The following is a 25,110-nucleotide window of genomic DNA, read 5'->3' as shown; positions in this document are numbered from 1 at the left end:
TCAGAGAGAGCATCTTTGCAGAAAGCTGGTCCCAATAAAAACCTTTCCCACGCAGCTGCCGCAGGAGAAGGGCATGAGACCAACTCATCTGTCCAGGGAGCAAGATAGCATTTTCTACCTGGGCCTGTGATAAGGAGCCACTTCACTGTTCAACTAGAAATTCTCAGCGTGCCCCCTTCCTCCTAATAGAACCCTCTGGTCTGGAATAATACTCAAAAACGACTGAGGCTGCTGGCTTGTCTGTCAGAAGTCCAGGCCCTATAACCATGATCTTCTTTTAGGTTTTAATTGGGCAGTCACTATGGCGAGTTACATTTTCCTCTCCTTCAACACAAACCCTGGAAGGCAATCACACTCCGTTTTCCCACTTGTTCATTCTTTCAACTCTTCCTCCACAGGAGGAGGCAGGGGTACCTGTCGCTCTCCCTAAGTGGCCATTCTGCACACTCTTAGGATGAGAACCGAAGTCTGCAAGACTGAGGGTCACAAATGCAGTTACCTGATTTTTGTGGGTTTGGGTTCTTTGCGGGGTGGGGGGGAGTTTTTAGAGACAGGGTCTCGCTGGTCATGCTGGTCTTGAATTCACTATGCAGCACAGACTGCCCTCCAACTTGAAAGCAACCCTACCGCCTCAGCTCCCCAAGTGTTGGGATTATAGGCGTGTGCTAGCACACATTACCTAGTATTTTAAAAGGCATGGAAATTACACCACTTAAATTGGAAATCAGATTTTATTATATCTGCTTCTAAGTAACACCTTTTAATTATATGGACAGGTTAAAAGAAACCTCAAGGACTCTACAATTTATACGTGTGTTGTCCCTGTTTGAACTGCTGGTGAGGTAGAGATGTAATCTTACTTCACAGATGTAAACATGGTACTCTGCTTTCCTTAAGCCACCAGGGAAAAAATACATAGACAGGGACACCAGCATTTCATAAAATGAAGGCGTTTCTAAAGAAAAAACAGCAAGCTTCTATAGCAGTAACCCAGTGTGAAAACTTTGCCGCTCCCCCACCCACTTTGCAATCCCCAATTTCAGTGGCAGTAGAACGTGTGATCTCGGTTAAACCAACCTTAACAAACACCATCACCAATGATTGATGGATGAGCAAGGGACATAACCTGGACCAGTCACAGTGTGTGCAGGGCCTTCCTGGGACTGCTGGGCCCAGAGGCTGCCTTCCCTCCCTCTCCAGGAAGTGCAAGGTGTGGCAGTGGAAACTTGACACAGGTCTCCCCAGGCAGGGACAGCAGAATCACAGAAACAAAGCCAGGGCTCTGATGACCTGGAAACCTCTAGGTCAAACTGCCTGACCTAGTCCTAGACTTTTCAGTTACTGGAGCCAACACATTCCAGTTTGGACAGCCAGGATTAGTGAGGTTTGCTAAGACTTGGAACCACAGGACCGTAACGTGATCCTACTCTACTGCTTCCTTGCTGGGCAGCAAGTTACAAACCCTTGGGGCCAGGTCTCCCCACTTGTGAAATGAAGATGCCACCCACCTCAGGAAGTGTTAGAGTTAAGTGAGATCCACAATAGAAAGCACCAGCTTCACAGTCCTTGGAGTCCAGCGGGCACTAGCTCTTCAGCCAGTCCTAAGAATCTGATGGAGAGCCATTAGGCCCTCCCAACCTCAAGAAGCACCGTTCCTGTTTAGCCTCTCGGTAGGACTGCAGGGACCCCTTCCTGTAATTACTTACAGAAACTGCCAAATGGAAACCTTTGGGATGCAGGATTTCGGGGGAAATGACTAAAGCCATAGCCACTTTCACCAACCAGTGTTTTCTCAAACTGGTTTGAATGTGCAAGAACTGAAAGTGTCACACTGCTGATGAAAATGTAAAGCAGTACAATCACTTTGGAAGACAGTTTGGCCGTTCCTTAAAAAGTTAGACAGACCTATGCCACTCAAAAAAATAAAGAAAAGAAATAAATGTCAATAAAGCAATAAAGTAGTAAGAAATGTTCACAATAGCTGTTTGTAGAAGCAAACCAAGTTATTAACAGATACGTAAACAAAATGTGGTACATCACACAATGGAATATTGCTCAGCAATAAAAATAGAACTATTAGTAAAAAATAATAAAAAATAAATTTAAAAAAATTTTTTAAAAGAAAACTATTAGTACGGGCAAGAAGAATGTAAATTCAAAGTAACTGTGCTGAATAAAAACAAGTCACACAGAAAAAGAGGACTCTGTTTCTTCTATTCAATGCAAACTGACTTATAGTCACAGAAAACAATTACATGGGAGGACAAGAAGGAAAAATTACAAAAAGGCACAAAGGAACTTTCAGAGCTTCAAGGTATACTCTTTAGTTTGATTATGACAATGGGTCCCCATGTGTAAATGTATGTATACATCTTTTAATTTGCCCCAAACACTCTACGGTATATGTATATATGAATATAGTGTGTAAACTTATAAAATGGGACATTTTTAAAGTGTCATTTATTGCCTATGAGCTATACCTCAATAAAGCCATTTCTGAAAACTAAATATTTATAGCAGAGTGTGGTGGTGCATGTCTGTAATCCCAGAAATTGGGACGCTGAGGCAGGAGGATCTCTGCAAGCTTCAGGCCAGCCTGGACTACCGTAGTGAGTTCAAGGCCAGACTGAACTACATAACAAAACCCTATCTCAAAAAGAGAAAAAAAAAAAAAAAAAGAATGCTGGGTGGGGTGACACATGCCTGTAACCCCAGCTACTCAGAAGGCTGAGGTAAAAGGCTCACAAATTCAAGGCCAGCCTGGACACCCTAGCAAGACCCTGCCTCAAAATAAAAAGGGCTAGAATGTAGCTCTAAGGTAAAGTAGCTGTCTAACATGCACAAGGCCATGGGGGCCTCAGCACTGAAAAGGAAAAAAAAAAAACATTGACCACTTTAAAGTTTGTGTCCAGCTGTCTGAGAGACCACCAAACCCCATAATGCAGCAGCTGAAGTTTGGCCACAAATACAAAGTTACTCTCAGAGGGCGAATTTTCTCTTTCCACTATTGGACAATCCCATCCTCTAGACGTTTATGTCTTTTCAGCATCCATGCAAGTATTTCAGCAATTACTGGAACTATTTCCTTGAGAAACCTACTGGCTAGCCAGCCACTCCTGGAGGCAAACTGCTGGGGCGTTGCGTCTGAGAGCCCCAAGCCTACCAACAAGAGGGCTGGCAAGCTGGGGTGACTGATTACTCTGGTGTTTTCGCACCCTTGGCGGTGGGAGGAATAACTCCTACTACGTGTAAATATCTGTGGCTTAACAGCATCCTGGTGTCTTAAGGGTAATCCAAGTTTGTCTTTAAAACAAAAGTGTCTCCTGCCTTCCGCCTTCCTCTGCCTTCCTTGGGCCAAACTGGCAGTATTTTACCGATACACTTCAAGCCTCTGACAAGCCCATGGCACTTGTGCTGCTGTGGGCCGACTGAAAGTTCTAAGAGGTTGACGGTGACTGCCTAGACAAACACTACCGCCTGACAACTCTTCACAAGGGGAACTTCCCAGACAAACATGCCAAGGGAGATGCAACATAACTACCATGCAAGGAAGAGATCAAAGCTACAGAGCCACACTCTCCAGCACACCCCCTCATGATTGTATGCCCCTCTTCCTGAATTCCTAGCAACTACTATCCAAAACCTGGTGACCACTCCCATTAACACATGCATGTGGAGTTTCTTGGAGATTTTTTTTGTTGCTGTTGTCGTGGTGGTGGTTGAACCCATGGTTTTCACACAGAGGTACACCACCAGTCTTTTTTCTTTTTTTAAATTGAGATGGGGCTGGGCGTGGTGGTGCACACCTACAATCCTAGCACTCAGGAGGCTGAGAGGATCATTATGAGCTTGAGGCCAGCCTGGTCTGCATAATGAGTTCATGGCCAGACCAAAATACACAAGATCTTGTCAAAGACAGACAGGAAGCTGATTTAACTGAGCAGTATAAACACCTGTCCAGCAAGAGTAAGGTTGTAAGTTCTCAAGAGAGAGAGAGGTTGAGAGAGACAGAGAGAGAGAGAGAGAGAGAGAGAGAGAGAGAGAGAGATGCAAAGAGAAATTAATTTGAGACAGGGTCTAAATGCCTAGAATGCTCAGGGTGGCCCTGATCCCCCTACAACAGCTTCCCAGACTGCTGGAATTAAAGGTACACATTGCCATGCCTGTTGCCATATCTGTATTTTTACTACAAGTACAAAACAAGTATCACATCAAAAAAGTAGCACAGCATCTACATCAATCTGCAATGTGCCTTTTCTGCTCCATATTAGGATTATAAAGATGGTCCGGTGAGATACACGATGAATGCCTCTGTGGCCTGCCTGCATCCACCTCCACCTGCAGCAGATTTCACCTGCCTCAGATCACCTCCCACCTACTAGCAGCTCCAGTAGAGCCCACACACATGGGCACCAGCATGGCAGCTCCAAGGATAGAGTGGACACCTCCACTACCAGGGAACGGGAGCTACGGGAGCCCCAGCACCTTGCCTCCTCAGACACATAATTCCAAAGGCATCTACACACTTCATAGGGGGTGCCAGCAGAACTGAGTCCCTGCCGCCCACAGCTGTGGACCAGTTCATTCATCTGAATGCTTTCTTCTGCTTTCCAGCCTCTCTCACTACCCCCCCCCCCACACACACACACACTTCAGTTTCCTGGGGTCACCTCTCAAAATAAGCCATCTCTGCTTGGGTACAGGTCTTTACGTCCAGCACTTTCTTAGAACTCAAACTAAAACGTTCTCATTTGTACATTTTTATTTCTCTGTATTGCATTTTTAATGGCACAATTTTCAAAAGGATATGCCCTAATTGGAGTGCTGCTTAAAAATCATGCTTTAAATGACATTTCATAGTCAAGAAATTATCAACATGAAATATAAAGCTAAATTCAGCCTTGTTCCTAAGATGCTGGTAAGATATACCATTCGTAACATGTGGGCACGTGGCATGTGCTTGCGTCTGTGCAGAAAATTCAAGGAGAATGTAATAAATCCCATGCCTTTGTCCAGACAACTGAAAATACAGGCAACTTTTTTCTCTCTCATTAGTGTTCCTGGTATAGACTCAAAAACCCACCCAACATTTTTAAATTTAAAAAAAAAAGTGCTTCTAACCAGGAGAAAAATAAATGCTATACAGATTATACAACCCTAATCAGCACGAAGGTCGAACAGGAAGAGGGGGGAAGGAGCCCCAGAGGGACCCAGGGTGTGGAGGAGAGGCCCCGGGCGTGGCCCTCTCTAAAGGGCAGGCTGGAGGCAGTAGAGCGAAGCAGACTTTGCCATCACACTCCCTCGTAGATCTCCCTATGCCCTTTCCACGTGACACTTACTAGAACAAGGCCACGAGTAACCATCCAACCACCTCTGCCCTCCCACAGCGATCCGAGTCCACCTGTCGAAAAAGAATCCATGGTCCTGCTCAAGGGAAGTGCTCCACAGAGTTCTGGCCCCCAACTGGGCCTACATACTGGTTAAAGAACCAGCTATATGATTCAGCTTGGGCCAGTGAGACACAAAGCAAAGTCTGCCACAAGGTCTTTTCTGCTCCGAATAACCAGCTTTAGGTTTAATCAAAATAACACAGAAACCCAAAGAATGTGGGTCCTTGCTAACATCGAGGTGCAGCTGTGGGATTCCAGAAAATTATTACCTGGGCTTGGGGGTGAGCAGGAGCCAGTAAATTTCCTTCTACAGCTCTCAGGCTCCCTGCTGGCAGCCAAGGAGCCTAACCAACTTAGTCTCAACACCTGGTCACAGGCATCACATCAGCTGCCCCATATCCCTGTCCCTTCTCCATGCCCATTTGATGCCAGGCAGCATGATCTAAAACCCCAAATCCACTCTGGACTTCTAGCCTGATGTCTTTCAGTCAGACAGCTGTGGATTACCCACAAGCACTTTTGACTACTTCCCATGCACCAAGCACTTTACAAAATGTAGCCCATTAAATCTTCACACCCACTCCTCCTTAGAGAGAAACTATGATTATATGATTACCCTCAGTTTACAGTCTAGTGCTATAGGGACTGTGGCTCCAGAGAAATTGTGTAACTAACTCAACCCCAAGGTCCCACAATAAATCCTAGCTTCACCCAAGAACTGCCTCATGCCAAATTCATTCTCATATTCATTTTCATTCTTTCTGTCTCATTCTATTTGGCTGTCTCTCTGTCTGTCTTGCTAGGTACTCCAGGTTGGCCTTGAGATCCTCCTGCCTCAGCCTCATGAGTGCTAGGGTTGCACCACCATGGTCAGCAAAATCCTCATTCTTAACCATGACTTCTCTACTCCCAGTAATTCAGGAAAGAATGCAGCACTCCTGCCTACAGGAGGGACACAAAAAATGAATAAATCACATGCTCAGCCTCGTATCCTATTAACTCAAAGAACACCATTGCTTCCTAGAAATTAACAGTTTTAGGCATCTCAGAAGTCCATTCCTAGAGTACATCTTGCTTTACAGAGCCCACAGGACACACTGAAGGGAGCAGGTGGTTGAGAATTGCACAGCCTATTAGGACACTGTTCTATCTTATCTGCTGTAACTGACATGGACTCCAAGAGAACTTGAATCAGCTTTCAAGGAAATAGGGTTAGATATTTCATAACCCATCACATAAAAAGTTAAGATTCATAATTATATTGACATCATAAAAACAACAAACAAGAATACAACTCTAATGCAGTTTCTCTAGAATCATTTGGGCTGAAATAGGCTTATTGTACATTTCACAAAAAATTCAAATTAAAAAGAAAATAAAACTTTCTAAACAACCCTTAAACCCCATATACATGGCAGAACTCAGCCCTGTAGTTTTTCTTTCAAACTGCTTGCTCGTCTACATCAATCCACACTGGCCACTGCCTCCCGCTCCAAGCACACAGGCAGCCTGTGGTCAATGCCCAGGTCCAGCCCTGGCTGGCCTCAGCTCTTCAACACCCGTACAGGGCAGAGACCACACAGGTCCCTGAAAAAAAGCACCTATGCTGATGCACCTCCCTATCTGCAGACCACTCCAAAACTCCCAGTTGATGCCTAAAACCACAAATATGGAAGCGCTGACCCCGGTAGCTCTAGGCCTTCCCCTCTTCACCGAGTGCTTCTCACGCACTTGAGCCATCCTTCAGTGCAACCAGCATGAATTGCTCTCTTCAATTCCACAGGTAAATCTGTTACTATAGATTTTAGCAACCTCAGCACACAACTCTTTTTCTGTCCTTATTAAATAGTGAAGAACTTTCACCTTTTTGCTTAAGGAAGTACTTTCCAGCTTCTCCCCTCAGAGCCACAAATCAGCACCAACTGCCCACCGCAGACTGATAGGAGGTGAACACAGTGGGCAGAGGGTGACTCCGGCCCTGGGTGGGACAAAATGCAACAGTACAAGGGTTTGTCACACTGCTCAGGACAGTGCACAATTTAAAATTTATAAATTGTTTATTTCGCAAAGTGTCATTTAGTATTTTCAGGCGGTAGTTGGTTTCACATAACCAAAGCCACTGAAAGCAAAACCACCACCAATAAGGGGACCCTGGGACACTTCTGCTCTCGGCTCCCTGGCACTCTCACCAGTCACTCTGCATTAGAGAGATAAGATTCTCTTTCCAATCCTAATCCTTCCTTAGGCCCTGGAGGACAGCGGCTTAGGGTGATACTAGGTTGCCTTCAACACACCTCTCAAACTCCTGCTAACTTATTCTTTTAACCAAATGAGAGGCGCCTCATGCGGAGAACAGGCAAACCGCTGGCTGGGATTTAATAACACTGTTTTGGTTTTATTTATGGTTACCTGCCATTTACTTAGTGACACTGCTTTTCCACCTATGATAGTGACACAGTCTCCTCAAATACATCTGCTATAAAAATGAGTCACCCGCAGGGGAAATATGTGAAAATTGAAACAGTGACAGCCGTAGGGTGTGGCAGAATAGGGAATGTGGTTCCAGCTAGGTATGGTAGTACTCAGCAGGCTGAGGCAGAAAGACCTTTTCAAGTTTGAGACCAGCCTGGGCTACAAAGTGAGCTCAAGGCCAGCCTGAACTGTACAAGGCCCTGTCTCAAAAAAACCGAAAAAAAAAAAAGAAATGTGGTTCCTTTAGAAATGACTAAGTTTTGGGAAACACAGACCTAGTCAGTGTTTTCAGTTAGGGAAAAGGACCAGAGAGGGTCCTAAGCAGTGGCATAAGTAGGTCTGGGAATAAGACCTGGGACCCGCTATCTTGCCAAATCCAGGGTGGCCAGGACCTTTCTCAGGCCCAGGGACAGCTCTGCCTAAGGGGCGTGGGTTAACACCTGTAGATCCTATTGATAACACCTAACTAAAGGCAGCTTTAGTCACTGGGAAAACAAAAGCCATTGTGCTAGTGTTTAAGTTTTTGCCCGGTCACATGGGAAAAAGCACCAGGGCTGACTAATTTGTTCCCATTGTTAAAAGTAAAGATCTGCATTAATCACTCACCCTGAGTAAGAAGTTTACCTTTGGGAAAAGTGCTGCTCCCGGACCCCACCAGAGATAACCTTAAATGACAGTCATTTGACGCTGCCCTATTCCCCTATTGGTTATCTGGCACGGACCATGTAAACGGCAGGCAACTTGTGTTTGGGGGCAAATGGAGGAAGCCAGCACTTTAAGCAACACACACTGATCCCATCAGCTGGCAGGACAAACACCAGCTTAACTTCTAAAAAGAACAGAGAATGTTGTCCCTGTCCGAACCTCCGAACATACCTCCCCACCCACTGGTCTCAGCTGCCCCTCCAATCCCCTCCAATCACCTCAGCCCAGCAATTCTGACCCAGAGCAGCTGTCAAGCACTACTGTAAAACCACTGTGCAAGCTCCATGACATGAGGCTGGATTTGCTAGGATTAAGGCCACACCCTGGGACACCAAAACTCTTGGCAGGAGGTGCAGGCAGCCCCACCATGATCTCAGATGTCAAACAGCCAAGACTGGGGAGAGGAGGAACCCTGTCCAGGGACCATGGCAAGCAGGAGACAGGTCCCAGTGGGTGGGAACAGCCACGCTCCCGCTTGCTCCACAGCAAATCATGCAGGTGGTCAGAAGCCTCTTCCTCCTCCAGGGATTTACGCTGGAAGACCCCTGTGCCTCTTCGGTACCTTGCTCTTCTGCCCTTCACCCCCACACTCTGCTGAAGCTCTGAAGTGGAAGCCAGCACAGCCCCAGCAGTGACAGAAAGACTCATTCTTCTATGGGAAGTGGAGGCGGGCAGGCCTCACAGCATTTCAACCTGCTGGCGGGAGCAGCAGCCGTCAGTCACGGTCACTTACCAGGCACTTGCAGTGTGGAGCTTCAGGTGCACACTCTCTTTTCTTTAGGTTTTGGCTTTGTTTTGGGTTTTTTGTTTGTTTGTTTGTTTGTTGAGGAAGGGTCTTGCATGTAGTTCGTTATGTAGTTCAGCCTGTTCTTTGCCTTATTATGTAGCCCAGGCCTAGGCCTCCCCTTTTTTGTCATTGCTTTATTTCTGAAATGAGGCGTTCTTATGTCCCCATGCTGGTCTTGAACTCAGGGGTTCAAGTAATGCTCCCACCCAGTCTCCAAGATTAGCCAAATCTACAGGCCCACCCACCACAGCAGGCAGGAAAAGTACTTTATCATCACATTTTGCAAAAAGCAGCTTCCTAGGGCAGCCAGCTATAGGACAGACCCAAGATTCGGATCACACAGAGGACAGCCATTATACCACTCTCAGGAGATGTCTCTCCAAAGGGCTTCCCTGGAAAGAAATGGGAAGGAGCACACTAACAGATAAAAAGGAAAGATGAAAGAAAGGGAGCAGAGGGCTGAAATTCTAGCCCTCTGGGAGGCTGAGGCAGGAGGATCATGAGTTCAAGCCCAAGATCAACTTAGTGAGACTCAATCTCAAAATACAAAATAAAAATAAAGGGTAGGGCCGGGGATTTAGCTCAGCGGCATAAACACCTGCCTTGCAAGCACATAGTTGCAAGTTCGATCTCCAGTACCAAATAAATAAAGGGTGGAGGATATGATTCCATGCAAAGGTCTTGGGTTCAATCCCAGGGACAGGGAAGGGAAGAGAAGGAGGGAAGACAGCAAGAAGAAGGAAGGAAACATCCATTAGTTAAACAGGTAAGAAGGTATGAAGAAAAAGCCCTCAAGAATAGCATCCTTCCTATACTTACAGCAACATTGGTCACAAGACCTGCATATGCCACTTTCCCATGGTTTCTTCTCAGCAGTTACTCAGATTGCCAAGTCTTTTTTGAAAAGTCTTTCAGCACAAGATACTTTTGACCTATTTCTGGGCATATATTTTCAGCTACCTTTCCCCCTCTTCCAGTAGGAGGCTCCATGCCAGGTCTAGGAACTGACAAGGAGTTGGAGAGGGACAGCCACTCCTAGGGCACTTAAGATCCTCATGGCCTGGCCAAGTGCTGCATGGGAGCATGCTCCGGGTCTCTAGCCACCGGGACCAGAGCTCTGCAACAGCCTAGGCCCTAGATCTCAGTCAACTGCCCAGCTCCAAGGACGCCAGCCAGGAAGTGGCAAGGTCTATGTGATCCAAGCCCCTAAGCACTCAGGAAGTAGCTTGATCTATGCCCCAAAGTGGTTTCCATTCCATTTCTCTGCCACAAACAAAGCTGAGACTGGATGATTCCATGGGGCTGGAATTCCTGAGGGCTCCCAAGCAAATGGTGCCTCCAAAAGACCTACACTGCAACACCGCAGGGCCGTAGAGTCTCGGACTTCTCAAAGCACCAAGGAGCCAAAGGCAGTCCCAGCCGCCCGGCAACATCCTGTTAGGGAATCTTTTCAAAACTCCTAAAGTGCTGCGCAACTGAAAAATAATGAGTTTCCGTGCTGGGCTAGTCATGAGACAAGATCGCAACCTTAAACAAACATAGCAACTGCTATTAACAGTCCCCGCCAGCCTCAATAAAAGTTGGTCCGAAAAGCTTTTCAGAGACAAAGTGGCTGGGACACCCTTGCTCCATGGTTGACCAGAAAGTATTCCTGGACCAAGAGAGATTTCCAAACCATAATGAGACTCAAACAAGACCTCCAAGTCTAACGCTGGCCAAAGCTCAGCACTAACCCAGTGGTGACTCCTGTTACAATCATCAGCCCAGCCACAATGACCTCACAAGACATTTCCTGCTCACAGTCTCCTGTGGTTGTTTGCTTGTTTTTGTTTGTTTGTTTATTTAACATGGTAATATGGACTGAGCCCTTTTACTTTTGAGTTGAGACACAGTCTTGCTAAATTGCCCCAGCTATGTTTTAACTTGAACCCTTCCTGCCTCAACCTCCCAGAACGCTGGAGTTTACAGGAATGCACCATACTATGCCTAAGTCTCATCCCCCACCCCTAAAAAGGTATTTCCCTCTTCCTCATTCCAATCAAAGGGCTGCTTTAAGAGAAACTCCCTGAAGGCAGAAAAAGATCCGTTGAAATTCTTCACAGGTGAGGTATTCTTTCTTTAAATGCTTGTCTTTTTTTTTTTTTTTGTACCAGGGATTGGACCATATGTTTGCAAGGCAGGCACTTATGCCACTGAGCTAAATCCCTGGCCCTTAAATGCTTGTCTTTGGCCTTCCAATTTTTTTTTTTTCAAACCTAAAAACTACAAATAGAACTTTTAATGACCAAGTGACAAAAAAAAAAAAAGGCATTAGAAATTAATTTCAACTCTGACAGCTTTAAGGTTTCAGGGAAATTCATTCAGTTTTCTATTGCTCAGCAGTTTAAAAGTATTTGAAAAATATCTGTAATGGACTTAACATTGTACTTCAAGGCTGGGGGTTTAGTTCAGCAGCACAAGGCCTGCCTGGCAAATGTGAGGTCTCAAGTTCCATCTTTAGTATCCTCCAAAAAAGGGAAGATTTAAAATGTCAGAAGGCTGGAGAAATTCTCTGGCCACTATGGGCATGCTGCAGTTTCCTCATCTGGATAATGGGATTACATCAACCACTACATCTCCAGAGTTGTAATGAAATTTCCTTTAGCTTTGCACTTACCATTCCCAGATACTTGGTAGGCGCTCAGCATATATTCCCTATGCTTAATGACACCATTATTATGATTACTGTGGCTCAGTAGCTACTTATTAAGTTCACTTTCTAAGCTTCACACAGCAACCTGGAAAAGGCCTCATCCTTTAATGACCAAAGCAAACTCTAGGTGCTCAGAGGACGAACATGAAGTGCTAATTTCTTTAGTTCAACCTCACAGATTTCAAAGTGAGGCACTCTTCTGCTCTTTACGGCCCCAGCCTTGCTATCCTCCACTCAATTATCACTGACTTCAAAGAACCACTGCTTTGCATTTTCTGTTTGTTTATTGTTTTGCATTTTCTGAAAATAAACATATTGCAAGTAAGTCTACTGTATCGGACTTATTGCTTAACAATTATACTATTAGCCGGGTGAGGTGGTGCACTCCTGTAATCTCAGCACTCAGGAGGCCTGAGGCAGGCGGATCATTGCAAGTTCAAGACCAGCCTGGGTTACAAAGTGAGCCCAAGGTCAGTCTGAACTGCGTGGTGAGACCCTGTCTCAAAAAGACCAAAAAAAAAAAAAAAAAAATTATAGTATTATTCATTCAGTGCTATTTATTAAATCCCTACTAAGTGTCAAGCCTCAGAGCTGCAGAAGGCACACCTGACTCTGCTCCAGCCCCTGGAGCAACAACAATCCATACAGTGGGGTGGGCAGGACATGAGACACACCAAGAGTGCATCAGGAGCGCAGGCAGGACCTGGACTCCAACTCACGAGGGACCCTACAGGAGAGAGCCCAGAATGTGGGACAGAGACCATTTGAAAGGAGATGTACGCCCAGAGGAAGGAATGTAACAGCTGGCTGCTCCCGGTACAGAAAGCCACCCCCAGTAGCAGCACGGCCTCCTGCAGTGGAGATAAGGAATGTGACAAGCCACTGCATAGGTGCATTCTGCCAAGATCCACCAGAACACTGCTGGTTCCTGCTGGTAGGTGGCCAGGAGTCTGCTGAAAGGCTCCTGTCCCATAGGAAGCAGATTCTTGGGCTTCAGGCCAAACCTGCACCTTCTCTGAGAATTCAGGCAAACAGCTTCCCAACTCCATTCAATTCACAGAACTGCCAAGTCACACAGGGTTTTCAGGACTTCTGCCACTTAGGCTCATGGCAGGCTGGGTCCATGTTCCCAACCTCCCCACTCAGCCTTTGGCTATTTAACCACAAAAGGGATACTCATTTTGGTGTTTGTTTGTTTGTTTGTTTTCTTTTTTTGTTCTTGAGACAGGGTCTCACTATGCAATTCAGGCTGGACTTGAGCTCACTTTGTAGCCCAGGCTGGTCTCAAACTTGCAGCAATCCTCCTGCCTCAGCCTCCCTGAGTGCTGGGATTACAGGCATGTACCACCATGCCCAGCTCACTGTTTCATTAGCTAGAAGCCCAAGCATTAATAAGTTACTTCACAAAGGTACAGGGAAGTCAGCATGATTCACACAAGACAAATGGTACCAGCATTTTTGGTACTGGACTGTGGGAAAGGGGAAGAAGAGAGACGCAGAGAACCTGACCTTAGGTCCTGAAAACCTCACCTATCCTCCCTAAGAGGCACACTGAACACTGGGCAGAAAGGAACACCATTCTGCCAGTCAAAGCAAAGCTGACTGCTACTTGCATTTTTCATCTCAAAATCTGAACTTATTGCCACAGTGAATTTACATAGTCCCTGCCATAAATCCACACCCGTTTCCCTACATAGTGTGAATGCCAAAATTCCACCCTGTGTTCCACATGACTCCAACCTCATTGGCTGCCTTTGTATCTGAAAGGAAATTCCAGAAAAGTTGTCTGGCGTGGCAAAACTGGCCTTATAAAAATACCCAGAAAGGTGACCTATTTAGTCAAAAGAGCTTTCAGATCTCCATGAGAAAAGGAATTCATGCCAGCATAAAGAGCCTTCAGAGAGGGAGAACAGGAGTGTTGTGTTAACGCCTAGACCTTTCAACAAGCCAGCACTGAACTGCTCAGCTCGGGAGACGCTGAGCGCTTCGGGGCCCACAGAGGAGCCCTGGGGGTGCACAAGCCCAGCTCATGGACAGAATGGCCCATGAGGCTGCCAGAAGAAAAGACCGTGGCAAGCAGGCTGCCCACTGGCTGGCCACCATACTGACAAGGGCTAGGTGCCAGGCTGGGAAAGAAAGGCAGTCTTGGCTCCCAGGCAAGCACACTCCACACATTCTCCCACTGGTTAATGTTTAAAGGCAACAGAAGAAAGGGATGTGGGGGAGGTCACTTCTGACAGAGCACAGCAGGGCCAATGGCCACTGTCACCAAGGAGCTCCTGGCACAGGTGGCTGTCAGCAGCCCACACACACACACTTGCCCTGTGGTGTACATGGAGAGCTCCTGCTACCCCAGGACTCAGAATGAGGCCAGGAGAAACCCCTGGCCCCCTCCCTCCTAGCTCTGGATTCCGTCACAAAGCAAGCCCTGCCCAGCAGCCACGAGGCAATCTCTAGTTGGTCCCCAACTGTCCAGACCTGCAGTGACACTACAGCCCCTAGAAACTAAACAAAGTGGGAGAAATGTGTCTCCAGAAGGAGGGGTGGTCCCGACCCCAGAGTTCCTTGGTGTTGGAACAGGTAATGCAAATGGGCCGAGCAAAGTTTTGATGTGTAGGCCCAAATGAGTAAAATCTGAAGCCAAACAAACAAAACTGAAGCAGTAAAAGACAATCCCTCCCACATCTTCTCATTCCAGTAAGTTTATTTTACTATACAAAGTATTGAACCTGACCGACATGAAAATACTTTACATTATGCAGATGAGCACTGTGCCCGGCCCACAGAAGAAGGCAAGTTTGAGCCCGGGGTTTTCATCTATGAAAAAGGAAGATATGCAGCCGCTAGCTTTGCAGGATCCATAATGAGGAACACAAATAATGAAAGTGATTGGGCAAGTTGGGCAACGTGATGCATTCCTGTAATCCCAGCCCTGGGAGGCTGAGGCAGGAACATTGCAAGTTCAACCTGGTGAGGCCCTGTCTCAAAAGAAGGGAGGGGACGGGAAGGGGAGGGGAGGGAAGGGGAGGGGAGGGGAGGGGAGGAGAGGAGAGGAGAGGAGAGGAGAGGAGAGGAGAGGAAAGAAAGAAGAGAGAGAGAGAGAGAGAGAGAGAGAGAGAGAGAGAGAGAGAGAAATGTAAGCTCAGTGCAAAAGTCCTGGGTTCAATCTCCAGTGCCACCAATAAATAAATAAATAAATAAATAAATAAAGTATCTAGGCAGCCAGACATAGTGGTGCAAATCTATAATAACAGCACTCCAGGAGGCTGAGACAAGAGAATTCCAAGTTCAAACCCAAGTTGGGCAACTTAATTACTTAGCAGGACACTGTCACATCACAATAAATAAAAATGGACTGGAGATACAGCTCAGTAAAATAGGCCCTGGTTTCAATCTTCAATGCAAAATGAAAGGAAAAGGGGGCAAAAACTTCGCTGGGCACATACCTGTAATTCATGATATTTTGGAGGCTGAGGTAGGAGAATCACAAGTTGAAACAAGACAATTTATGAGATACCTCCCACCCACTACTCCAGTCTCAAAAATCATACAAAGGACTGGGGATGTAACTTAGTGCTTCCTGAGCTCGACCCCCAGTACTGAAAAAAAAAAAAAAAAATAGTAAAAGTAAGAGGCATTCATGCCAGGCATGGTGAAGCACATCTGTAATCCCAGCACACAAGAGACTAAGAAAAGAGGATTGAGAGTTTGCGGCCAATAGGGCTACACAGTGGGTTCTGCAAGACCCTGTATCTCAGGAAATAATCCCCAAAAAACCAAAACAAAGTAAGGGTCTCAGGACAACGCTTAACAGCCAGAAAGCAGGCAGAGCAACTAGATACTATATCAGAGATGGAGCATGTGCACCTCACCACTCAGAGCATGAGCAGGAACATCAGCACTGCACTATCAGTACCAAGAACAGGGGGAGGGCAAGAACCTCCTCAGCACACTTCCTACTGCGCTGCATAGGAAACCTGGCTGCTGGTGGTGGAGAACAGCAGACATCAGCATCACTGCCAGTACTCACTAAGTGGAAAGCCAGGCTATCCTTGGCTTGGCTGATACGATGTTAAAGGCTGGCTAAGGGCAGGGTACTCCACTACTGCTTGGGGCAGGCTGAGGACAGGGAGTGACGATCACTGGGCACATTCTAGTGAATACCAAGTTTTACAACAGTAATGCAAGCCAGCTTCTATTAGGTGATCGTGAAAGGCAACTATAATCACGACAAAAGCAGGAAAATAGCACCCACCCAGTTAGACTATAATGGCTCATTCCATTGGATGTGCTCAAATAAACATTTTTATTGGGGAAAGAGGGTTATAGCTATAGATCCAACCCATCAGGACAATCAAAGATGCAAATTAAATGCAGGGTACTCATATGGGAAGGGAGACTAACTAACATCAGTATGTGGCCAGTAGCAGCGTGCTAGCCCAGCATACACAAGGCCATGGGTCTGATCCCCAGAACCACAAAAAGGAAAAAGATAAAATAAGATAAAAGAAACATAGGCCCTTAGGGCACTATAAGGCACATAAAATAACATCATAACAGCCAGGAAAATCAGGTCTTCTACTTAGATTTCTTACATAAAGAGAAACTAAGTTTTATAAAACAATATATAGACTGATAATGGTATACGTATAATAGTTTATGAATACACACAGATGAAAAAAGAACGTGCCAGGCATGGTGGCGGGGAAGCTGAGGCGGGCAGACTGCATCAAGTTTGAGGCCACATGGGCTACATAACAAGAGCCTATTTTGTAAAAATAAAACAAAACAGGAAAAAGAAGAAAGGGGGCACATTCTAAACCTCTCACTGAGCAACAGTGCGGAGACCACAAATTAAGATGATCCACTGCTGCCAGCTTAGCCCCTCCCACTCTGTCTTAGTTACTTCTCCCCTTGCTAAAACAAAGTACTTGACACCCACTCATTAAAGGAGGAAAGGTTTACTTCAGCTTGCAATTTGTAGAGGTTTCAGCCCATAGTCAGCAGGCTCCAAGGGATGGTGGCACTGCAGAGGAAAAGTAGCTCATGACAAAGAAGGGCGGGCAGGCAGAGGTAGCAGGGCACCTTCCTTCCATCCCTTTATTCTCTCCAGGCTGCCCGCTGGGCTATCTGGGGATGGCTTAATACCAGCAGCATGCACCCTAATCTAGCCATCTTCAAAACATCTATGAGCACATGAGGCTTTGGGGGACACCGAGACACAAGCCATAACGCACCTTATGCTTGCTGTCCAAGGGAAACATACTCCTGCTTAGAAGCCCCTTGTGAACCTGTCCTTTCTAACCATTTACTACTCCTCTATCCCAAGTCGTATGACGTCCAAGCTAACGTACTCTTCTGTGCTCAACTGCCTACAGATTTACCTAATTCTATTTCAAATTTGAGACCTCAACTGTAAATCCCTTTCCTCCAGGGAGACTTTCAGATTGCACACTCCACACTGAGGGGTACGAGCTCCTCCTCTCAAGGGGGTTGGCATCTAGGTCCCCACTAGGCACAGCAGCCCCAAGACAGCAGCATTGGGAGGTGGCTGAAAATGTGGACTCTCAGCTGTCACCTCAGCCCAATGTTTCTAACAAGGTGCCAGGTGATACATGCATGCCTGAAAGTCTAACAAGCTCTCTCCTCTACAGCCTCTTCTGCATCTCTTCTCGCTGCTCAGCATGTGAGGCAGACACATGATATGACTCTCATTATTCCTGTGGTCCTAGCATCTACCACTGGACTTTGTTCAAAGCTGGCCTTTCATATACCTGTCAAATGAAAAAAGATGAGCCAAGGATTTAGCTCAGTGTTTTAAGTGCTTGCCTGGCAAGCACGAGGTCATGAGTTCAATCCCTGGTACAAAAAAAAAAAAAAAAGGAAGGAACAGATCTGGGAAAGCATGTTCATCAGAGGTGACAGCTCAAGCTAATAAATCAGGTGATAGCAACAGAAGCCCAAGAGCATCTGGACCAGCAGAGAAGAGATGGAAAATGAGACAAAATCCTGGACTTTAACCAGGGTTAAAGCACAAAAAGATCAGTAACAACAATGCCATGGTTGTGCTGGAACTGAATTTAATCAAATATGGTGCTCTCAACAACTCTGAGGAGAAAGAATCAGGCTCAGAAATGTTAGGTAGTGGGCCAGAGTTGCACAGCTGTTGGGTACAGAGTACGGGTGAGAATCCAGGGAGTGTAGCTTTAGAGTCACACCCTGAATCATGAGGCTATATCTAGCAGCATCTAGCATGCACTGACCATAAGGAAAGGAAAATGACCAGGGCCCCTGGCCTTTGAGCCCCTGGAGGCAGGGCCTAAAGCTTCTAGTTCTGAGCATCCGCTGCCCAAAGAGCAGGACAGTCAGTCAGTCACACTCCACTAAACCAGCTGCCCACTGTCTAACACCTGCCTCCAAGCTCAGAACCAGGTCCAGGGCTGGGAATATCTGGAGACACAACCTGGCTCCAAACCACAGTCCTCCCCAGCACTAGCTCTCCAAGAAAGAAAGCAGCCACTGACTGGCACACTGGCTCTGCCACTGCTGGAGGAGCTCCGCAGAGGCCCCACCACCATCTGGAAGTGATTTGGCGCAGAGATTCCTGAACTGGGTGGGAGGTTGGAATGACCAGTGGCCTCAGCTCCCAGAAACAAAGCTGATGTGAATGTGCCTAGAGGCAGCCACAATACATCAGGGGTCATCCCCTTCCAAGGTCGGGACACCCTCCAGGAGTCCCTTACTTTTTTAGCAAATGGGCTGAACATTTGCCAGCCACACTGGTCTCCCCAGAGTAGCAGTGACTTTAAGTATGCTTTATGTGCACAAACTCCTCCAGGTATTAAGTTATTAAAGGACAGTACCTTATCTAGTTAACAAGCACTCCAAATAGCACTATATGCCTGAACTGGTTCTAGCATTTTTTTTTCCCAAACATTTTTTAAAATATTAACTTTTTATATCTTTGTAACAACTTTTAAGGAGGTAGTTATCCCATTTTAGCAAAAGAAAACCAAGGCACAGAAGTTTCTTAATAGCTACTTTGTCTCAAGTGGAATTTGATCCAGGGCTCCTAGCTCCCAGAAGGCCACAGCTAATGTGCTACCTTGTTGCAAAGGGCCCAGAATTTGTTAATTCTGACACAGCAAAGCTATTTTTTAAGCATTTTCTGGGTCCAGGCTACCCTGGCCAAGAGACATAGGGCAGTTTAGGAGAGCAGAACTTAGGGTTGTTTGTACATTGGTTTGGTGGTGAAAGGGACAAAGGGGAGAGGAAGGAAACGGTCCTGAGTGGAGCGGAAGGACAACCACCTCTCTGGCCACTGTCCGAGGACCAGAAGTCTTGGGAGCACAGCTGGCTGCTATACTGGCCTGGTGCACGTAAGGTAAGTTAACTCTTAGGTTCTGAAAAAGAAGCAGTACTTTCTCTAAGGGATCAAACCCCAACACACTACCAAAACTTCCAGGCAGCCTGGAACTCATCCTCAAGCTGACAGACCCCTTTTTCTCCAAATTGGCTGGGCTGCCTAGTGTCAAAAAGGTTTTTGGAAAAACAAGTAAATAAAACTGCCAGCTTCTGGCAGACAACTAGAACTAAATAGCTGAGGCCTCACTCTGAACTGCCCAGGACATAACCAGAAACTAAAGAACATCCTTAACCTTGGGGAGGAGCCTAGAGCGGGCCTGCCTCAATGAACCTCAGTGACCAAGCAGCCGGGGACACCCGTCTCTGGCAGTCACCACACCACCCCTAGTCTCGAGGCTGGGCACACGCACGTGATTCTAATGGTTCCCACAGTGGACACTATTGAGAGTCATCCAAAGCACATAAAGCCCAGTATTCATTCAAACATGCCCTCCCTGATTATGGAGTAAAACATGATCCACTGGATAGCAGAAAATCTCAAAAGCAGAAAGCTGCCTGGGAAGATGGAGCTGCTGTTCCTCAATGGATTCAGCCTGGACGCAGGGCAGCAAACTGACTCTACCCACCAAAGCAGCAGTGCAGGCCACTCGACTGTTGGGGCCCTCAGCACACTGCAGGGCCCTGTCACCCACCCAAGGCCCTGACACCCATCTGGTCCAAGGCTAGAGGTTTAAAGGGCAAGTACACCAGGTACCACCTAATTGCACTACAGGGACCTCTGAAAGGTGGAAACGGGCTGGATTTTACTCATCTCTAACACTAGAAGGAAAGTCAGTTAAGCCTTCAATTGAGCAGTTTGGTAGATCTGGGGTCTAAATCACCAGTGACACAGAACTTGCTAGCTAGGTCACCTACTTGATATTATTGAAAGAACAGTAATTGCTGTTAATGGTTATCACAAATACTCAATGCAGGTGATCAACAGAACACACTTAGCAGGCAGGTATCCCCAAATATAACTAATGTTCTTGTCAAAACAAGGCAATGTAACATAAGCAATAAGAAAACTAAAATCCAGCTTGGATATGACTTCTTTTCATCTTTGTTTCTTCCTTTTTGGAGGACTGTTAACCCACCATAACTGCAGGAGGAGAGGAAAGAGGCCTCAGGCTTTACCCCTAGACCAATCCTGGCACCTGGCTAGACTCCCTCCAATCTCCAGAGGCTGCAAAACCTGCTTGCTCTGAGATTTTCCTGGACAGGGATTAGGCAGGGGTCATAAAAGTGGTCACACCCTTTGACCTAAGAATGCCACTTCCAGGTAAATGTTGGAAAAAAATAATTAAAAATGAAGCTGGGCGTGGTGGTGCATGTCTGCAATCCCAGCACTTCCAAGACTGAGGCAGAAGGACCACTGCAAGTTCCAGGTCAGTCCAAGCTACATGGTAAGTTCAAGGCCAGTCTACACCACATATCCTGTAAAGCAAGTCCCTGTATCAAATAAAATTTGAAAAAAAAAAAAAAGTTTAATTCTTGGTAGAAAGGGGTCTACAAAAAGAAGCTGCTAGAGGCTGAGGATATAACTCAGAAGCAAAGTGCCTGCCTCACAAGGGCAAGGAAGTGGGTTGCACCCCTGGTACAAAAGGAAAGACAGAAGGAAAGAAAGAAAGGAAGGAAGCAAGGAAGAAAGAAAGAAAAAACACTGCTGTAGTCTTCAGGCCCACTTGAGAAGAAAAGGAACTAGGCCTGGAATGCAGGCCTGAGGCTGAGAGGTGTTCAGCAATAAACTGGGAGCCCAGCTAGTTGCCTCTAGACTCAGTACTCAGGAAGGAGGCCAAGACGCAATAAATTCAAGCCCAGCCCGGGCAATTCAACAACTGCATAGACAAACTTTCCCCACCCCTCTGAAAAACATTTTTTAAGTAAAAAGAGCTGAGGATGTAACTCAGTACAACAGCTCTTTGGTCTCAATTCCCATCATGAAAGAAAAAAAAAGAAAGAAAGAAAACCTTGAGGAATATAAGGCATCCAACAAAGCCTAGAACAGGACTCGCTAACCGGGCACTGTTTCGAAGCCATGCTGGAAGCAGATGCTGCCTGTGTAAGCAGCTGGTAAACCAGGCAGTCTAGGATTTTCTGGTGTTGTGGTTTCCTTTTTTTTTAAAGAGAGATTTTATGTCATGTTTGGATACTCCTGGCTTACTTGAAATTTCTTTGTGTAGTTAATTAAATAAATACACATTTTAAAACAAAAAATGGATCCAAGTAGAGCTCAGCCAGGCTTTGAAATTCCTCAAAGGCAAGGCTGGTTTCTGAAAAAGAAAGAATTCCAGAATTCTTAAGTTCTCCCTCCCTAGTACAGGAGAGGGCCCCCCAAAGAAGACAACACCACCCCACCCCCAGCAGCTTCACTGTGTAGAAAAGCATGCTGGGGAGGACAGCCCTGCTAATGAGATAGCTGGAGAGTGGAGCCGCCAGAGCTGGGGGCCCAGGAAGCAGGAAGCAGCCCTACCAGCCAGGACAGGTGTGGGGAAAGGCCAGGGTGGGGCAGGGTGGAGGCTCAGCCTGGAGGGAACCCCTTTTTGCTCAAGAGAAAGTGCCAGCCACCACCTCCCTTTCTTTCCATCACTAGAATCATCATAATGCCCTCATTTCCTTAGGAAGAGACCCCCCGGACCCAGGCCACTTCCTCCCTAGCAAAACACACACAGAATGCAGGCACACAACCTGCATGCCTACACAGACTTTTTGCACAATATACACATGGTACATGCACACATGCCTGAGTGCATGAATGTACACTACAAACCCCCTTTCTTACTGTCACAGCCCACATCCTGGGCAGCCCTGTGACCCCTGTGCAAGCCTCCAATCACCCCAGGCCATAAGGGAGACCTCATTGTTATCCTCTTGCTCCCCAGTCTAGCAGAAGTTGAACCCTGACACCAGTGCCCTCCTTTTTTCTGGAAGACCCTGGTGAGAGGGCAGGCAAACAAAGCCTTCTCCTAATTGTCACACACTGTCTTCCATCCTGGACCCTACTTAAGAGATGGAGACCTTGGGAAAGTCAATTAATCCTCTGGACTCCCTTATCTGTAAAATGGCCTACAAGCACCTCAGCTGGTGAATATACAGGGACTCACGAGTTAAGGAACACACGGCAGGCACCAGCTGGGCAACTTGGCCAGAACTCGTTTGAAACAAAATTTAAGAAGACTACGGGGGGGGGGGGGGGGCGTGTCCTCAGTAGTGCCCCGATTTCAGGTCCCAGTACCGCAAAAAATGTCAGAAAAGTCAGCAGTAACTATTACCACCACCACCTCTAAACCACTTCAAGGCGAAAGGACCCGCTAACGCTAAGCTGGGAGCAGAAGTGACCAGAAGGACACACCCCCGCGGGTTCCCTTCCAACCTCCAGGTCCACACCCTTTCCGGTGAAAGCAGGGGAGGGTACCAGGTGCGGGTCTCCACCTTGGCAGGAAAGCCCCAAACGCAGAGAACGGTCCCTCTGCATGTCTCCCGCCCGGCCTTTGAGCCAACGCCCATTCAGCGGCCGCAGAGCACACCGGCCTGGGGACAGACGGCGAGGGCTCCAGGGAACATCCGAAGCGAGGGCCCTGCCCTGGGTACTGCGGGAGCAGGTTTCCAGTTCTCGGGCTCCAACACCGGCGCCCCACGTTCAGAGGAAAGCCACATCTTCACCTGCGATCCCAATTCCAACCCTCAGCCTGCCACAGCCTGCCCCTGCGGTGGGACGCACGGTGGGGTGCACGGCGGGGCACGATCAGGCCAGGTGCCAGCCCACGATGGCACCGAGGAGGGGACCTGGGCGTCCACATCCCCTTCCCAGGGATGGCCGCCCCTGACCTCAGCGCCCGCTCCCAGCGGGGAGCGAAGGGGCGCTCTGGGTAGCGCTAGGGCACCCCGCCTTCTGCAGGGGCGCGCGGGGGGGCCGTACGGGGGGGGACCGCACGGGGCACCTTCCGCGCTGGGCCCGTCCGAGCACTCACCGATGGACACCAGCTTGATGCTCTCCCGATCCAGAAACTCGAGCGCCACGGACACGTTCTCCAGCTGCATCTGGCGGAAAGTGGGCCGCTGGTGGTACTTGCGGTACATGTGCTTCTGGCTGAGCACCTCGAGCAGCGCGATGAGCCGCAGCCCGTCGCTCAGGTCGGTCTGCAGGTTCCCGATGCGTTTGTTCACGCATTTGAGGTGCTCGTTGCACCAGCGCGTGAATGTGTTCTGCTGGATCTTCTTCCAGGGCGCGTCCTCCGCCAAGTCCTTCTCGGTCACCGGCATTCTGGCGGCAGGGAGGGCGCACAGCGCGACGAGCTGCCGGGGACTGGCGTCGGGAGGCCCAGGGGCCGGGAGAGAGAGAACCAAGCGGGGCGGGAGCGAGGCTCGAACACGCTGCTGCCGTGGCCGCGGCCGGAGCTGCTCTGCGGTCCCCCGCCCCTGGGCGCCGAGGCGGCTGGCCCTGCGCCTGCGCGCTGTGCTGCCCCGCCCCGAAGCGCCGCCCCGCTCACCTTCCTGCAGGCGGCCCGGGCCGCGCTCGCCCCCTACCGCTGAAAACGGGTACTGCGCCTCCGCAGCCTGCAAGGCCACTGGGACCAGAGTTCTCTTCCCACCACCCTGGCAGTCAGGACAGGACGTCTGGCCGCTTGAGGAGAAAGTCACCCGGCCAGGCCCAGAGCAAGAAGACTTGAGGCAGGGCCTGGACAGTATAGGCAAGGACTGTGACCTGGAGAGAAGCTCATGCGTGGGGAAGCGTTCATCATCCACCTACAGGATCAGGAAGTTTTTTGTTGAGCTCCTGCTGTGTGCCAGGCACTTTTCTTAGCCAACAAAGCAATGGCAAGGAAGACAGATTTAATCCCTGACACCAAGGAGTTCATAGCCTGCTGTTCATTACCACAAAGTGTAGTAGAAATAACAGAAATGAGCAGTAAACTGGATGCGGTGGCACACACCTGTAGTCCCAGCATTAGACAGGAGGATCGTGAGTTCTCTCCCAGTCTGGGTGATTTAGTGACTTACCAAGACCCTGCTCAAAATTGAAAAATAAAATAAGATAAGCTATGAGGTTGTAACTCAGTAAGAAAGCCCTGAGTTCAATCTCAGTACCTAATAATGATGCTTGCTGTTAGTCACCTATAGCTGTATACAACAAATTATCAAAGTCAGGGCTGGGATTTAGCTCAGCGGCATAAGTGCCTAGCTTGCAAACGTGTGGTCGTGAGTTCGATCCCTGGTACCGGTAAAAATACCAAAAAAAAAAAAAAAAAGACTAAAAAAAAAAGTTATCAAGGTCATGTATTATTTATGGAGACCAGACAGGAGGAGAAGGTCCTAGTGATTTAACCCAGATTTTTGCACTGAGCTACATCTTCATTCCTTATTTTGTTTAGTTTTATTTTGAGACTTTTCTTGTTTTTGTCTTTGTGGGGTTTTTCTGAGACAGGGTCTCGCCATGCAGTTTAGGCTGGCCTCAAACTCTCAGTGATCCTCTTGCCTCAGCCTCCCAAGTGCTGGGATTCCAGACATGCACCACCACGCCCAGCTGAGACAAATTCCTGCTAAATCACTAAATCATCCAGGCTGGTCTCCAACTTGCCATCCTTTTGCCTCAGACTGCTGGAATTACAGGCGGACACCACCATGTGCAGCTAAACTCTAACATCTTTTTAAAATACAGA

General features: G+C 47.6%; 1 protein-coding gene and 1 pseudogene across 6 annotated transcripts in view; one reads left to right on the top strand and one right to left on the bottom strand.

The window, feature by feature from the left end:
• Positions 1 to 23,323, top strand: part of LOC111754592 (mitochondrial nicotinamide adenine dinucleotide transporter SLC25A51-like) — a 53,044-nt pseudogene extending 29,721 nt beyond the window's left edge.
• The window catches only part of Flnb (filamin B), a 148,140-nt gene extending 124,263 nt beyond the window's left edge, over positions 1 to 23,877 (bottom strand). For 5 of the 6 annotated variants that reach the window (XM_003480081.5, XM_013143874.3, XM_063257339.1 and 2 more), the window contains exon 1: positions 23,422 to 23,876. In XM_003480081.5, coding sequence (XP_003480129.1) covers positions 23,422 to 23,713 — 292 coding nt within the window. In that variant the 5' untranslated portion in view covers positions 23,714 to 23,876. Of the gene's footprint in view, positions 1 to 23,421 lie in introns of all 6 variants that reach the window. The other variant, XM_063257340.1, reaches the window with a different exon arrangement.
• Between the last annotated feature and the right edge of the window lie 1,233 nt (positions 23,878 to 25,110).

This window comes from Cavia porcellus, unplaced genomic scaffold, assembly GCF_034190915.1.
Source record: "Cavia porcellus strain 051 isolate PalLab524CR breed Dunkin Hartley unplaced genomic scaffold, mCavPor4.1 scaffold_10, whole genome shotgun sequence".
Classification (NCBI taxonomy): Eukaryota; Metazoa; Chordata; class Mammalia; order Rodentia; family Caviidae; genus Cavia; species Cavia porcellus.
Note: the sequence above shows the minus strand (reverse complement) of the source record. Positions and strands in the feature narration are given on the sequence as shown.